The 16,782-nt window shown below is 41.5% G+C and overlaps 1 protein-coding gene across 2 annotated transcripts; it reads left to right on the top strand.

The window, feature by feature from the left end:
- Positions 1-63: 63 nt before the first annotated feature.
- ERH (ERH mRNA splicing and mitosis factor) lies at positions 64-6,476 on the top strand. 2 transcript variants are annotated; one of them, XM_083580144.1, is made up of 4 exons: positions 64-216; positions 1,557-1,644; positions 2,033-2,153; positions 6,010-6,476. In XM_083580144.1, the coding sequence occupies exons 1-4, from the start codon at positions 214-216 to the stop codon at positions 6,110-6,112; spliced, it is 315 nt and encodes a 104-aa protein (XP_083436270.1). In that variant the 5' UTR covers positions 64-213; the 3' UTR covers positions 6,113-6,476. The 2 variants fall into 2 exon arrangements, with proteins under 2 accessions (XP_083436270.1, XP_083436269.1); XM_083580143.1 differs by having other exon boundaries at positions 214-551.
- Positions 6,477-16,782: the final 10,306 nt, after the last annotated feature.

Raw genomic sequence — 16,782 nt, 5'->3', positions numbered from 1 at the left:
CCCGCGCGGAGAGAACTGACGGCGAGCCACAGTCTCGCGAGACTTTCGTTATGTACCCGAACGAGAGGCGAATCATGTCTATGGCACTATGAAGGTGCTGGTGGGTGTGAGGGCGAAGGTAGGTGTAGTGCTTCCGGTGGTCGCGGTGCATTGTGGTCGAGAAGACGTTGAGAGTTTTGTGCTTCGCGCCTGAGCCGAACGGAACGAGTCGCCATGGTGAGTTAAGGCAGAGAAGCTGCCCTCTCGTCTCCATCAGGCGGGAGCGCGGATGGGTTTGCTTGGAGAGCGTGGAGGAGAGGGAGGCGCTCCGCGTGGCCTCTCCCGGCGCGCTCATCCCCTGCTTCGGGCCTAAAATGGCCATGGCCCCGCAGTAAGGTCCGTTAGGCGGCTGCTGGGCTGCCGCCATATGAAGTGCCTGCTTTCTCTTGAAGGCTCCCGTAGCATCTCAGGAAGAACAGCCGCAGTTCACCCCCGCTCCAAAAAGTTGCTCAAACAAATTCGAGCTAATAATGCATAAAGGCGTGCTTTGCTTTCCATTATGCCTCGAGTTGGTGCGTGGAGATAGCAGTGCATGTTTTGGAGTTCTCATTTTTTTTTACTTTGGCGTGCTTTCTATGATAAAAAGCAAACTCAGTAAAGCGGGCAAATCAGGCTATGAATCACAACAAGCAAAGTAAAAAGAAGCAGTGATGTTAAAAAAAATAGCTCTATAAAAACCATATCAATGTCAGCTGAGTTCTAAAAGTATATTTTGAGTGAGTTGTTTTAGCTGATGACAAAGGCCCCTTAGTGCTCACATAACTTTCAAACACCAGCTTCAAGCTTGTCTCACCCGTGTTTCTTTTTATGAGGGGGTGTCTTTCTCCCACCTAACACTTCTCCCCCAGATCACACAGATGTCACTGCTGTGGTGGATGAGAATGAAGCTCACACTGAGATAAGTCTCTTTAAGTTGTATCATTTGAGGGTACTGGATGGAGCTTCATGTACTTTTTACAGATAAACTCCTTGCACAATTGAGAAAAAACAAGCATGCTAGGGAGAATGCAAAGCCAGAACACTAATCCCTGTATGGAAGGATTGTTTCACCCTTTGTTGTGTGAAGGAGCATTTGATCACATGAGCAGAGTCCCTACTTACAGTTTCAAGTGCCCAGGTGTGACGATGGAAGGTTCTGTTCCATTGCTGATCTTCAGGCAGAAACACCCCACCCACACGCAGCAGTAGCCACAACAGAGCCTTTCAGGGGCATGTAAGAGAAGGACATGAACGAGAAGGACATGAACTTTCAGGTTCCTGAGTATCCTATTTTCTCCAATGTGCCCACAAACTGCCTGCAAAATTGCACCGGTCCTGGAGCTGGTGTAATGTATTCTCTCTCCCCCCGCCCCCATTGTTGTAAATCGGAGAGAAACCTGCAGGAGGAAAAAAGAGCCCTCCTCTCCAGCTTCCATACAAAAAAGTTCCTTGCACATAAACAAATCGTCTCTTCCCCCCCCCCGCCCCCTTTTTAAAGATCATTCGATTCTATGTAAATGTTAACTTTCTTTTTATAGTCTCACACAATTTTGCTTGTTCAACCTACCAAACGACCAGAAGGCAGGACTTATGCTGATTATGAGTCTGTGAATGAATGCATGGAAGGTAAGTACCACTGCTCTAGATGGAAAGCCAAACAAGTACCTGCTTAGATCCTTAGGTTGGGCCAGATCAATCATTTACTGGGGGGGGGGGCGAAGGAATCGCAACCCAGTAAAAGTCTTGGGCTCTTGCATTATCATGGGGATACAGTAATTACTGGCCTAAGATGTACTGCATGTATTTGAAGAATTGCTTTTACCAAATTATGAAGACATTTTAATGCTGCATTATTGGTAGGCTTATCCACATAAACCAAAGTCTACCTTCTTTCAAGCTGTTGTGATAGCCTATTTCCACACTGATCCCCTTTTCCTATGTTTCTTGACATCTAAGAACTTTAGCAAGCTGGAACCTTAAATGTTTCTAATATAAGTCCTAAATATTTTCTTAGGAGTCTGTAAAATGTATGAAGAGCATCTGAAGAGAATGAATCCTAACAGCCCTTCAATTACATATGATATTAGCCAATTATTTGATTTCATTGACGACTTGGCTGACCTCAGCTGCCTTGTGTAAGTATTTTATAGCTTATTATCTGTAAAGATACATATATTGGCTTACACATGTATTCTGAGGTATACATATTTACAGTGGGATTTTGTATGTTCCTCAACAGCTCTGCAAGTTCTGTTAGCTATGACAACATGTATTTTTGGTGTTAATATACATCTGGAACCAGTGTTACTTGAAATGTAACATGATTTTGAGATGGACAAAATCTATCTACAGTGGTGCCTCGGGTTAAGAACTTAATTCATTCTGGAGGTCCATTCTTAACCTGAAACTGTTCTTAACCTGAGGTACCACTTTAGCTAACAGGGCCACCGCGCTGCAGTCGCGCAATTTCTGTTCTCATCCTGAAGTAAAGGTCTTAACCCAAGGTATTATTTCTGGGTTAGCAGAGTCTGTAACCTGAAGCGTCTGTAACCCGAGGTACCACTGTAATAGGATTTCCATTGCACACAGAATGTACATTGGAGGTAGAGATGTGAAGGTCGGGAAAAGATGGAGGAACACCAGTTTTTGCCCAATCCCCCCCTTTTTCTGATCCCTTCCACCCTTCACATTTCTACTTTGAACACCTGTAAATTTTATCAGCTGTTGCAGAATGAGTGCTTGAATTGTTGGGGTCACTATGAAGTCTAAAATGGAACTGTCAATCCAGTATAAAGCACATGCAGAGAGCTGCAGGTCTGGAGCAATCACATGTCAGAATTAGCTGGTTGTAACCATTTTAGCAAGATTCCTGCATTACAGGGGGTTGGACTGGATGACCCTAGTGGTTCCTTACAACTCTACAATTCTGTGGTTCTATGGTAGCAGCCCAAATCCTGTCTCTGATCTATTGAATGAAGGCAACATATTTTTCAAAACCATACACAGGGCTTGCATCATATATGGGGCAAATTTAAAAACCATTTACAGTTGCAGTCCCAATGAAATCAGTTGGAATGCAGCAGTACAAATGGTCTATGGTAGGGAAGGGGAACTTCTGGCCTGAGAGGCCATTTTTCCCAAACAACATCTGCCCACCCATCTGCTGACATAACTAGTGATGTCAGCTAATTGGCAGGAGAACAAGGTTTAGTCTTGCATCAGCAGCGCACTGTGTTCTTAGCAGAGAACAGGATTGTGTAGCCAAGGCAGCAGAATTTAATCCATGCTCATCACCTGTTTGGGGGATGGGGGCTAAAGCCCTTTGCAAAAGTGCTCTTTGAAGCAAGCTGCCAGGCAAGCATGGAACCCAATCATTGCTAAGTCCAAGTTGGTGCAGCAATTTACTTCCCCCTGCCTTCACACCAGTCAACACAAGCAGAGCTGTGGGGTAGTGGTGGCTACATTAAGCAACCCTGCTCCTTAGCTGGGTTTGGATTGCAGCCTTAGCTGGATTTCATTCTTATTTCAACATAACTTGGAAAAAGAATACAGATAAAATATTAAGAGAAATAATAATAAACACTGTAACGATGGAATCTGTGACTCTTCTGTAGCATTCAAGATTATAGTAATACATTGGTAGTGTATTGCATTGTGTGAAAATAGCATTTCTTAGCCTGATTTCTTTTATTTCTAGCTGATGCTCCATCTAGAGGATTGGAGAAGAAACAGTGTTTCTCAAACTTGGGTCTGCAGCTGCTGTTGGACCGCAACTCTCATCATCCCTGACCACTGGTCCTGCTAACTAGGGATGATGGGCATTGTAGTCCAGCGACAGTTGCAGGCCCAAGTTTGAGAAATACTGCTAGTTCAAAGCTATGTAATACTTTAAAAGACAAATCAGTGTATAAACATTCTTGCTGCTATATTCTGAACTCCCAAACAGTCTTCAAGGGTGACCCTATGTATAACAAGCCTTGATAACACAAGAGTCTGGATAACTTTTTCAGGCTACTGCTGTCTAGGAGGTGCCATAGACAAGCCTGGGCTAATGAAAAGATCCTGTGGAATCCAACCACACAAATGCCACAGAACTAAGAGCTGTGTGACCTATTTCTGAAAGACAGACAATTCCAAAGGTGGTGTGACTGATATCAAAGGCCACAGAGCTGTGGAAGGACCAACTTCCCCAGTGATTTTCCCTTCACAGATATCCAGCTGGGCAACCAATGCAATTTCAGTGCTACATCTTAAGAAGGAATTGAAGTGGATTTATATAGTGGTTTTCAACCAGTGTGTCATGGCACCCTGGGGTGCCTTGAATGATGGCCAGAGGTGCTGCAGACAACATTGGCTTCTGTACCTCTTTCTTTTCCTCCTCTGATGCCCTCTTGCGTTGCTGCCTCCCAAAGACTTGCACAGCTGTTTATTGCAGCAGCTCTGGCTACAAGCTTCACAAGGAATGGTGCCTCTGGGAGGCATCTCTTTGTGGGGGGCGAGGAGGCAGCTCAGAGACCAGGGATGGCAGCAGCAACTGCTTGGAGGACTCCCAAGGGGAGGGGAGGGGAGAGGAGAGGAGGCTGAGGGAACACTCCACAAGGGAAGGTGTTTGAAAAAGCGTGAGAGGCTGCCAACTCTGCAGACAAAGGGTGACCTAACTGGACTCCTGAGCTCCACACGGGTGCCGCAGAAAGAAGGTAGTTGGTCAAGGGAACCGTGAATTCAAAAAGGTTGAAAACCTCTGGTTTGATCAAATGGTGTCAAGTTGCAGCTACTGCCTGTTAAAGCACATTGCCTGAAAATGGGAGTTGTGCCACTAACTGCTATTTATTGTAATCCTCTGGGTTCAGGGCAGGTATTTTACAGTGTAGTGTTGCAACTTCCTTCTTTGTGGCCAGAGTATCTCCTTTTTGAACCCAACCGGATGTACAGTCTCATGGCTGAGGCTGAGGTTGTGAACCATGAAGGGTATGGGTCTAGAAAAAAAAATGTTAGGCCGCATCACTCCTTGCTTGTATGAGCATATTAGATCAGAAGTATTAATCAGTTAAATCATAGTTATTCATATTTATTTAGATTTTATAAAGCCACCAGAGGGCATACTTTGAGCATGAAATATTTTATGTTTTTTAGCTGTAGAGGTCTAGATGGTGGTTCTGCTACTGCCCCTTCTATGGCATACTATCAATGACACATTAAAACCATACAGACATGCTGATGGCACACAACTGAGTTCAGCACAGCCGGACATTTATAGACCTGCTTATTAGCTTGCAGTTATTATACCTTTCATTAAGTTGAGATGCAGAGTTGGTACAGGCTTGAGATTAATATTTGGTTGAAACTTTGTTGCTAGTGCTGTGTTAATGGTAACCACTGAAGGCATTGTTCCAGCATCACAAGATAATTGCATTTGGAAGCAAGTGCAGACCATTTTGGGCTGGGCTTTTGGAAGCAAGCTCTTACAAATATATAAATTTATCCAAGATACACATCAGACTTGCTCTGTGACCCTAGACATTATCACCCTTCATTTTTAGAATTGCAGGGGTGTTTATATTCTGCTTGGAAAATGGGATCCTGATAATAGGTATCTCTTCCACTTAGAAATCACTGGTTCCTTCTAGAAGAGAGACCATGGCTTCACTTGTATTTTTGACCTGCTGACTTTGGCTTAGCCTCACATACTGTATTCTTTATTTACAAATACTCTGGTTCAGCAAATGGGACATGGCTGAGGTACCCTTACCATCTGTATAGGGCAAATGTGAGCTCTGAAGCAGCGGGCATTGATGGGCAACAGGGGTGTGTGTGGAAACCCCTGCTGGATTGAAACTATTGAATTTTGTTTCCTGGCAGACACTGTTCTAGCATCCTACTGTTGTATAAGCTGCTGTTCGAAAACTTGTGAGGTTGAGGCTGATTGGTTTTGTGACATTTAAGAAATGCATGATGAACGATATTAACTGACCTGTTCTTTTTCCCTCCCAGTTATCGTGCTGATACTCAGACATACCAGCCATACAATAAAGACTGGATAAAGGAGAAGATCTATGTCCTCCTCCGCAGACAAGCTCAACAAGCAAGCAAATAGACACCATGGTTAAGGGGGTTTTGCGGGAAGGGTTTTGACAACAGGTGTGTACAGCGTTCTGTAGTGAAAGTTTTGTATTGTAGTCCTCCTGTTCATTCTTGTTAGCCTGTATCTGAGACAAAAATCTGTTAGAATTCCCAGGGACTTTCTCAGTTTAATACTCGAAGAAAAAAGGATATGCCTTCCACAGGTCTTTTAGTTTAATTGTCTTTGCTTAGACAGTTCTTCTTTCGTTCCTCACTCCCGGGATTGTTCAATTCTGCTTTACCACAGTCGCTGTATGTACTCCTCTTTGGGGGTTTTTCCAATGTTATTTCTTGGAGGCAGTCACGGTGAAGAATAAAATAAATACTCTTTAGATAAATGTGTTGAGTGGTGGCTTCATAAGCCATGTAAGTTAAATATAGCCAGCTTGTGGAACTTGAAGCTTGAATACTGATTGGCGCATGAAAGATTTTGAGTTGCTGCAATCATGATACATTATGACAACATGTAAATATAACCAAATAGACTTGGACCCTTGGTTTGGTGCTTTGAACAGGCCTTGGTTTCCTGCCAATTATTGTTTCAACATTTACATGGTTTGGAGGTAGAGCTTTATAAATTGCTGAAATTGAAATATCAGTTGCTGGCTACCAACAGCAGGAGATAGTTGCTGCTGTCACATCCTGCTTATGGATTTCCTATAAGCACCTGTTTGGCCACAAAGTGAAACAAGTTGCTAGACTTGATAGTTCTGTTCTCACACTGGTGGTGAGATCTGAGGCCTATCTGCTGCTGAGGCATTCTTTGTTGGGTTCAGGGCAGCCATTCCCAATTCGAAGATATCAAGCTACTTTTAAAATAAACCATTCCTTGATACTCGGTCTCTTTAAGTACCATACTCTTCCGTGTACAGTGGTACCTCGGGTTACATATGCTTCAGGTTACACACTCCGCTAACCTAGAAATAGTGCTTCAGGTTAAGAACTTTGCTTCAGGATAAGAACAGAAATCGGGCTCTGGCGGCGTGGCAGCAGCAGGAGGCCCCATTAGCTAAAGTGGTGCTTCAGGTTAAGAACAGTTTCAGGTTAAGAACGGACCTCCGGAACGAATTAAATACTTAACCTGAGGTACCACTGTATAAGACTAGGTATTTTTATTTAAAAATCATGTTAAATGTGTGGTGTGGTGTTGATTGGCTCAACAACTCTGGGCAATCCTCCGCAAAAAAGCTCAACAACTCTGTGCCATCTCCCCTCCATTTTCTTAAATTTGAGTCCCCCTGTACATGGAAAAGGACAGTACTTAACATTTTAGTTAGAAGAGAACTTGCACATGTTCGGTTAGCTTTCAAGATGGCAATTGGGTACATGACATCTCTACTTCCTGATTCTCACAGCTATGTATTGGCCTAACAGCACTGGAAGTATTAGTGCAAATATTTTATCTCCCACCTTTTATTTCTGGCTATCAAATGCATCTCTTTTAAGAAACTTTGTTCCAATAGTTTCCAGCCCACACACTGCAACTATCAATTATTTAGAGGCTGGGCTTTCTGTTCCAGCTGAATTTGTGAGATGTTTCAATGAGAACAAATAATTTGTTTCTCTACCAGTTCAACTGTTTTATGGTTCAAAAAGCATCCTTGGAGCCTGGGATACTTTTGTGTGTGTAGCATAAAGTTTGAATTCATTTACGTAAACATTGCTTTGAGCCTATCTTTGTGCACTGTGACTCTAGTGTGCAACCATTTGGCCACTGCTAACAGAATAAGGGCCTCTTCTGGGCAATTTGACTGCAAGGCACACATCTACACCTTCCTTCCCCAACCTGATGCCCTGCAAATATTTCGTATGAAAGAGCCAAATAGGTTTTGGGTTTGATGGGAGTTGTTCAAAACAACTGGGGCACCATGTTGAGGAAGTCTGTTCTACATAAACTTGACATTTTGTTAGTATTAAATTGGAGAGAGACGCTGCATACAGCTTAGCAATTATGTCATATGCACGAATCTCTTGAGTCATAGATTATTTTCAAGCACAACAAAACCAAGATTCCTTCTATTCTGGTAAATATAGTGGCATCTCTACATCCAAGTGATTTCAACTGGGAAAGAGAGTTCAATCAATATATAGAGAACATGTAAAAGCTACTAGGATAGTCTTACATGTTTGGTGTGCACTTCTAATTAGTATTCTCTCTCTACTAAGATTTATCTCTCTGAGGTCGAACCTACACATATAGTGGAAAGAGGTGGTAAAACAGACTGCCACTTTCATGCTGCTCTTCAAGCAGTCGGGTGGGGTGTCATTCTTTTTTTAAATGCTCTCCTGAATGAAAAAGCCTGCAATTAAGAGACCTAGCACAGGAGATCAAGACGTACAAAAGGATTTTGGCTTACCAAACAAGCCACTGAGCAGTTTTTGCAATGTAAGCATTCTGGACTAACCATTTGTAGAGCATCTCTATCCTCAAATCTTTGAGAAGACTTAGCTGGATCTGCCCAGATAAGCAACCTGTTTTATATTGGGGGTTCTCAGACTAATATAAGGTAGACATACTTTATCTGTGAGGAATGTAATAGGAAACTATAGTGCTTCATTCAGCGTAAACAATGCTGTTGTGTTGCCTTTCAAGAGGCCTTTCCTCAACCTGAGGGTGTGTGTCATCTGTAAATGTTTCTTCCATTTTATGTGCCTTAAACATCACAAGGTAACTTCTCCCTCCCTCCCTGGTATTGTTTCTCCCTGCTTCGTAACCTTTTATTTTATAATGGATTATTCTTCCTCTTTCCCCTTGTTTGTGATTCACTGAAGAAGTTACATTTAAAAATAGATTTGTTTTATTTTAGAGCATTAATGTGACCCCTAATGTGAATACACTAGTCAGGCAGCATATAAAATACAATTATGGAAAATGATTACAAGACAGGGTCAACAGTTTAAAAAATCATGAAGGGTCAGATCCAGCGTGGTGAGAGAGGGATCTTCTTGCACAGTGAGGCTTCTTTTTTTAAAAAAATAATAATTTTTTATTAAAGGTTTTTATAACAACAACAAACATATGACAAATACATAAACAGACAAAAACAAAAACAAAACAAAAAACATGTACCATTTCATATCCTAATTTCTTATACCTTTCTTCCCCGACTTCCTCATGCCTCCCTTTTCTGTATTCCAAATTCTTATCAATTACTCAGCAAATCTTCCCTTATTTTAATTTGAATTTAATCTAATCTTCCTTATTCTCCTTGTCTTAACCCTTGCTAATAGTAACCATTTACTTTCCAGTCCAACATCATTCTAACTTTCGTTAATTTTATAATATTTCTTTAAATAGTCCTTGAACTTTTTCCATTCTTCTTGCACTGCTTCTCTTCCCTGGTTTCGGATTCTGCTCGTCATTTCTGCCAGGCCCATGTAGTCTATCACCTTCATCTGCCATTCTTCCAGTGTGGGTAGTTCTTGTGTCTTCCAGTACTTCGCAATAAGTATTCTAGCTGCTGTTGTAGCGTACAAAAAGAAAGTTATATCCATCTTTAACACCCCCTGTCCGACAATACCCAAGAGAAAGGCCTCTGGTTTCTTAGGGAAAGTATATTTAAATACCTTTTTAAGTTCATTATAGATCATTTCCCAGAATGCCTTAATCTTCGGGCACGTCCACCAAAGGTGAAAGAATGTACCCTCCTTTTCTTTACATTTCCAACATTTATTATCAGGCAAGTGGTAAATCTTTGCAAGCTTGACTGGGGTTATGTACCACCTATATATCATTTTCATAATGTTTTCTCTTAGAGCATTACATGCCGTAAATTTCATCCCGGTGGTCCACAACTTTTCCCAATCAGCAAACAAAATGTTATGACCAATGTCCTGAGCCCATTTAATCATAGCTGATTTAACCGTTTCGTCTTGTGTGTTCCATTTCAGCAGCAAATTGTACATTTTTGACAAATTCTTAGTACTGGGTTCTAACAATTCTGTCTCCAATTTTGATTTTTCCACCTGGAAGCCAATTTTACTGTCCAATTTAAACGCTTCATTTATTTGATGATAGTGCAGCCAATCTCTCACCTTCCCTTTTAATTTCTCAAAACTCTGCAATCTCAATTTGTCCCCTTCCTTTTCCAAAATTTCCCAGTATCTTGGCCACTTCGACTCCATGTTTAACTTTTTAACTGCCTTAGCTTCCATTGGCGACAGCCACCTTGGAGTTTTATTTTCCAGCAAATCTTTATATCTGATCCAAACAGCACAGTGAGGCTTCTTCATCACTTTCTCTACAGCAGCTCTCATCATGCTCCCAAAATCTGCTCTGGAGGCTTGGAAAGAAGTGAAACCAGAACTCCCATTGAGCAAGTGGGTTTCATTGTGCAAACAGATGGGCGTTAGATGTTGCCCCAAGACATTGTCTGCCTCATAAGAGTCTGCCAGAATGGGAAGGTCTCCAGTAGCCATCCAAACAGCGATGGAGGGGGATTAGAGGATCTTTTAACAATAACCTGCTTATAATTTCCTGGGAGTGAGTGGAGGGAAGAGGTTAGATCCCTGCATAATATCTTCAGAGCTGCTTGGGAGAAGAAGGCTCCAGGCCCCCTCTAGTCAAAAGAGGACCAACATTGGAGGACTTTAAGAAGTTCTCCCATCAGCTAGAAACCAGCTGTGTCTTCTACTTCTTGCTATGATGACATGAATGCAAGGTAAGTGTTGATGCTTTTACTACACCTTTCACTCAGTGCTGATCTGATTCTAGCACCTCTGCAACACAGACAATGCCTCATTAAGGAGCTACTTTGAAAGGTGGACTGGAATCTACTTTTAGAGTCTTAATTAGCAGAACAGCTGCAGATCCCCTCCAACTAATCCTACAGAAAATCAAAGCTTTTCAAGTGCTTTTTTGTTTGTTTATGAATAGGTGCCGTAGCATAATAGCTATACAGCAAAATACCTATGAAAGAACTGCAAATATCTCTACTAACTGCAGGATTTGTAACAGCTGAACCATTACATTCCTTTCCCAGTACAAATCTCTGCAAAGCAATCAGAGAATCCTGCAGGGAAAAGTTAAAGCAAACAAATTTCCCATCTAAAATACTTAAATGCCCAGTATAAGGCTGAGATGCCAACAAAATCCCTGGCTGCAGCTACCATAACGGTTATGGAGCCAGATTTACAGAAGCAGACCTCAGAGTTGCAGGCTTTTATGTTCATGGTAAATGAAAAAAGCACAAAAAGTATATATTTTTACCATTCTTGCTTTTTTAATGAGCTTGTGACATTGACAACAACCAAGCAGTCTTCCAAACAAATAGACGTTTAGGGTTTTTTAGACAATTTTTTTGTGTTCACTGCAAGGATTGAGCAGCAAGCTTCGTTCAGGTATCAAAAGTTTACAATTCTGGTAAAAATTTAACTTCTGCTATCTTTTCTGATAATCAGGGCTATATGCAGTGCTTCTTTTCTAAAAAAATGTTTAGGGGTACTCTCATTTTCCTACTCGTATTGAAATACTGCCCCTCAATGAGGCCAAACTTAAATTCACAAAATGTTTAGGGGTATGCACCCCCCCCCAGAAAAAAGCACTGGCTATATGTAACAGGGTTTTATGAATATCTCAGTTAAGAGCTAAGTGGTATGATGATGATGATGATGATGATGATGGTGATGATGATGATGAATCTAATTTATATACTTCTCTTTGTCAAGTTACTGGCTAGAATGTCAGACTAGGACCTGGGAGACAACAATTCAATTCCGCACTTGGTCATGAAACCGGGGCCAGTCACTGCCTCTCAGCCTGCACAATCTCACAGGGTTGTTGTGCAGATCAAATGAGGAAGGGGAGAGCCATGTATTGGGCTGCTTGGAGAAAAAAAGTGGGATATAAATCCAATAAATGAAGACATCATTAGTAATGAAGGCTATCACTGCACTACTACCGATCTTGCGTTGTGTACATTGTATTGCTGTATCCTATCACTTCTGAATGAGAGACGCAGGTGGCGCTGTGGTCTAAACCGCTGAGCCTCTTGGGCTTCCCGATCAGGTTGGCGGTTCGAATCCCCATGATGGGGTGAGCTCCCATTGCTAGGCCCCAGCTCCTGCCAACCTAGCAGATCGAAAGCACGCCAAAAAGTGCAAGTAGATAAATAGGTACCGCTCCAGCGGGATGGTAAACAGCATTTCCATGCACTGCTCTGGTTTTGCCAGAAGCGGCTTAGTCATGCTGGCCACATGACCCAGAAAAACTGTCTACGGACAAACACTGGCCCAGTAAAGTGAGATGAGCGCCACAACCCCCGAGTCGTCTGCGACTGGACTTAACTGTCAGGGGTCCTTTACCTTTTTATCACTTCTGAGAGGCTGAAGAATCTCCTCATTGTTCTGCTGAAGGGCAGAAATGCTTATCTACTTCTTTAAAGAAAACCAAAGCTATGAACGTTGGGCTACCCATGTCAGGATATTTTTCTTTACAAAATAAATATGGTTTTGTGGTTTGTCTCAGTGCCACTTTCAAGTCTCATTCCTCTTCACTGGCGATTTGTTTAGGGTCCCCACCCCCTTTTATAAACAGTCATACGAATTTCACATTGCTAATGCAAAATACATTGAAACAAAGTTCCCTGCAGAGCAGAAAGCACCCACCCACCCAAAAGAGTGCACATTATAATGACGACCTCTTAGAGCAGAGCTATATGCTCCACTGCCTATGATGCAAGTGGACAGGAGTAGAGAGGTATGGAGTATTTTAGATTACTCAGCAAAGCATTCACCTCTATGTTCATCACTGAAAATGGAGTATAGATAGAAAATTGTGGAAGTACCCAAGCACACGGTATCTCCTCTCAGGTCTGCCCATAGCAAGCCTTGCTGTCTTGTTGGGGCTGAGTGTTTCATCAAGAGGTGCTTGCGGAAAAATTACAATGTAATCAGGAGCATACTTTGGAGATCACTGGCAGCAAGAACTTCCACTGCCGTGTTGGGATAATAGAATATCTACTTCACCATCCATCCCAGTTCAATTCAGCGTTGCAGCTTTGATAAAAATGACAGCATTAGACATTCCGCAGGCTTCTGCAATAGAAAGGGATTTCAAAGTCCACATAAGTGAATATTCATTGAGTGTCCTATTTGGCTGTGAATTTTCACTGAGTGTCCCATTTTGCTGTAATCTATTTTTTTCCTGCCTTAGATATTTGCAGCACTGCACAGGTATTGAAGGAATTTATTTGCATCTTACATCTGCGGAATTAGGTTATTCTTTGGCTTTGCATATTATGAGAAGTGATCCTTTTATTATGTCCTCTTAATAAGCATTTCATCTCCTCTGTGGTTTCAAAATTGAAAATCACTAAAGCTAAAGAAAAACCCCATCTGGAGATATTACAAGGAACGTCTGCAATTAGTTCCTTCTAATTACTGTAATCTGAACTATGCTTGTGCAAAGAGCTTAGCTAGCTGGGTTGCGGGCAATTTTCCAATTTATACTATTGCTTTCTTCTTCCTAGTAAGCCTCAGTTTGAGTCTGACATATGCACGGATAACAAACTAGGCTCCATATCCCGGTGCACTGCCATGGCTTCTTGAGCATCAGCAGGAGTCTAACTGGCAATTTCGAGTTTCTTCATATGTGGGATGATCTTGTTTTCTACCCCCTGTTGTGTCCTCTTATAATCCAGCCTTGCTGAAAATGTTTACCAACCCACTAAAAAAAATTTAAAAATCCTATTCTGTCACATTTTGCAACAGATCCCTGTAAATACCTGGGTTGACTGACATTCAATGCCCTTTTAAAACTGGGGTGTGTGTTACTGAGTTGTTCTTGTTTTTATTTTGATTATGTATTTTGTGTTTTAATATTGTGTTTTTATCCTGTAAACGGGCCTGAGGCCTGCGGGTACAAGGCGGTATACAAATTTAATTAACCACCACCACAACAGATGATCCAGCAGCTGGAAGATCCCCATGAAAATAGGTTGGGCTTTGAATCTCCATATGAATGATTCAAAAACTCCAGTCAATTTATTTAACACCAAGTAAAATTGCAAAAATGTACAAAACGAGTTCAAATTTATGTTGGAAATGTAAAGGGAAGGAAGGTACTTTTTATCACATGGGGTGGACATGCACACTGGTAAAGGCTTTTTGGGAAATGATATATAATGAATTAAAGAAAATGTTTAAAAATGCATTTGTTAAAAAACCAGAAGCCTTTTTGTGAGGTATAATAAGAAGTATAATAATAATAAGAGAGGATAAAAGACTTTTTATGTATGAATGACAGCAGCGAGAATGCTACTAGCCCAGAGATGGAAGGAAGGAGTACCAAAGCACCAACAAAAGAAGAATGGCAGACAAAACTGATAGAGTATGCAGAGATGGCGAAACTGACGGGGTAGATCCGAAACCAGGAAGATCAAGTATTTTTAAAAGACTGGAGTAAATTTTTAATTTATTTAAAAGACCACTGTAAACAGTTAAAATCATTGGCAGGGATGTAATGACACTTGTAATGTGGAATTAATTATGGTAACTATGGATATACAACAGATGGACAAAGGCAAAAGATGCAGTAAATTTAATTTTAAATATAGAACCCATGAAGGGAGGGAAGGAGGTCTGAAGGTTCAAAAGAACCCTTTATTTTAATGTTTGAAATGGTTAGAGTTAAAATGTATAAAATTGTGGGGGAAAACCCCAAAAAGTATTTTTAAAAAGTTAAATATGAAAAAACAAAACAAAAACTCCAGTCACTTTTCAAGAAATCCAAACCCTGATTAAAACACTGCACCCCCCCCCCCAAAAAAATCCTACAACTGTGAACTATGCTAATACAGTGGTACCTCGGGTTAAGAACTTAATTCATTCTGGAGGTCCGTTCTTAACCTGAAACTGTTCTTAACCTGAGGTACCACTTTAGCTAGTGGGGCCTCCTGCTGTCGCCACGCGATTTCTGTTCTCAACCTGAAGCAAAGTTCTTAACTCGAGGTACTATTTCTGGGTTAGCAGAGTCTGTAACCTGAAGCGTCTGTAACCCGAGGTACCACTGTATCTGTATATATCAGATGCTTTTAGCATCTCACCCTTTTTCAAAAACCCTCCCTTGTGGAGTATTCCCTCAGCCTCCTCTTCTCTCCTCTCCTCTCTCCTTGGGAGTCCTCTGGGCAGCCGCTGCTGCTGCCCCTGGTTTCTGAGCCGCCCCAAAGAGAGGTGCCTCCTCACACTGCCCCACAGGGGCCTGGGAAGCACCCCCTAGCCACCCCAGAGGCACCATTTGCCTGCTGAGCTTGTAGCCAGGGGTTCTGCAACAAACAGCTATGCATGCCTTTCAGAGGCAGAGATGCAAGGGGGCATCAGGGAAGGGGAGGGAAGGGGGACAGAGGCCAGTGTTGCCCACAGCACCCCAACCATCATTCAAGGCACCCCAGGGTGCCACGACACACTGGTTGAAAACCACTGGTATATATTGCAATTGAGTTCTAACAGGGAGAATTGCTTTGAGTCTGTGACATTTTCCCCGATTGCCTGATCCTAGCTAGTTTCCTCACTAGCTTGAATCTTCCTTCTGCAATGCATTACTGGATCAAAGCCAAGCAGATCACTCAGCGAGGAGGTGCGGTCGGAGATTTAGTGTAAAGTGAGGAGGTGGGCAAATTTCTCTCATCTTTTTCTCTCCTTTATCCCAGGAGAAATCAAAATAGTCTGCTTTGTTACTGTAAATGTGCCAGAAATAAGTGGAAGTGGCCACTTTAGGCTTTTGGTGGCTTTGGTTATTATTTTAATATGGCAGACTTGGTTTTTTGTGCAGTAAGCTAGATGCAATTAATAAAAATGTATTAGACACAAATTTGTCTGTCTGGTATTTAATGCTTGCAATCTCACCGTTGCTCTCCTTGTGGAGCTGGCAGGGCATCTTCAGCTGCTGTTGTGAATCCTGCCTCTAGGGAATATATAGTGTGCATTATGGAAACTTTATCTGGGTCTATTTAATGAACTGTGAGAATCAGAAACACACATCTTACACAGTTAGAAGTAAAAGCCCTGATAAAATTGATCTTCATTTAGAAAGCTTTTCCAACTCTTAGAGCTGATTTAGTAATTCACTCCTTGTTGTGGCTGCCATTTTGATTTGGGTATTTAGCTAGAAGTACTTTATTACTAAAGAAAATGCATCTGTGGAAGCTCTTTAGACACATGTGTGAAATGAAAAAAAGCAAAGAAAAAATTTGACTTTGGGGATTGCAAAGCAGTAACTTGGATTGCATTCCCACAGTCTTTTCTTTTTCTTTTCTTTTCTTTTAAATTTTTAAATTAAATTTTAGTAATACAGAAAAAGAAAAACGAAAAGCACCCTAACGGTGCAAAGACATACAAAAATAAGGCTACTATTTACATACACATACACATAAATCCTTCCTACCCCCATATCTTCCCACCACCACACCCTTTGACACCCCCCCACAACATCTCGACTTCCCTATCTTATAGATTCGATACTATCATTGCAATTTTTAAATTTTAAATTCTGATCTCATTATGACATTCCTAATTAATATTTTCTACTTTACTCCTTTAATCTAAGCATATCAACATTTTGTTTCTTGAACGGTGTTTGTCCATGTATTCTTCAAAACATTGCCATTCTAGCCTGAGTTTTTGGTTTGTCTGTCCTTTTCTTTAAGA

Source organism: Podarcis filfolensis (assembly GCF_964270895.1).
Source record: "Podarcis filfolensis genome assembly, chromosome: 1".
Lineage (NCBI taxonomy): Eukaryota > Metazoa > Chordata > Lepidosauria > Squamata > Lacertidae > Podarcis > Podarcis filfolensis.
The sequence above is the reverse complement of the archived record's forward strand: the minus strand, read 5'-3'. Positions and strand labels throughout refer to the sequence as shown.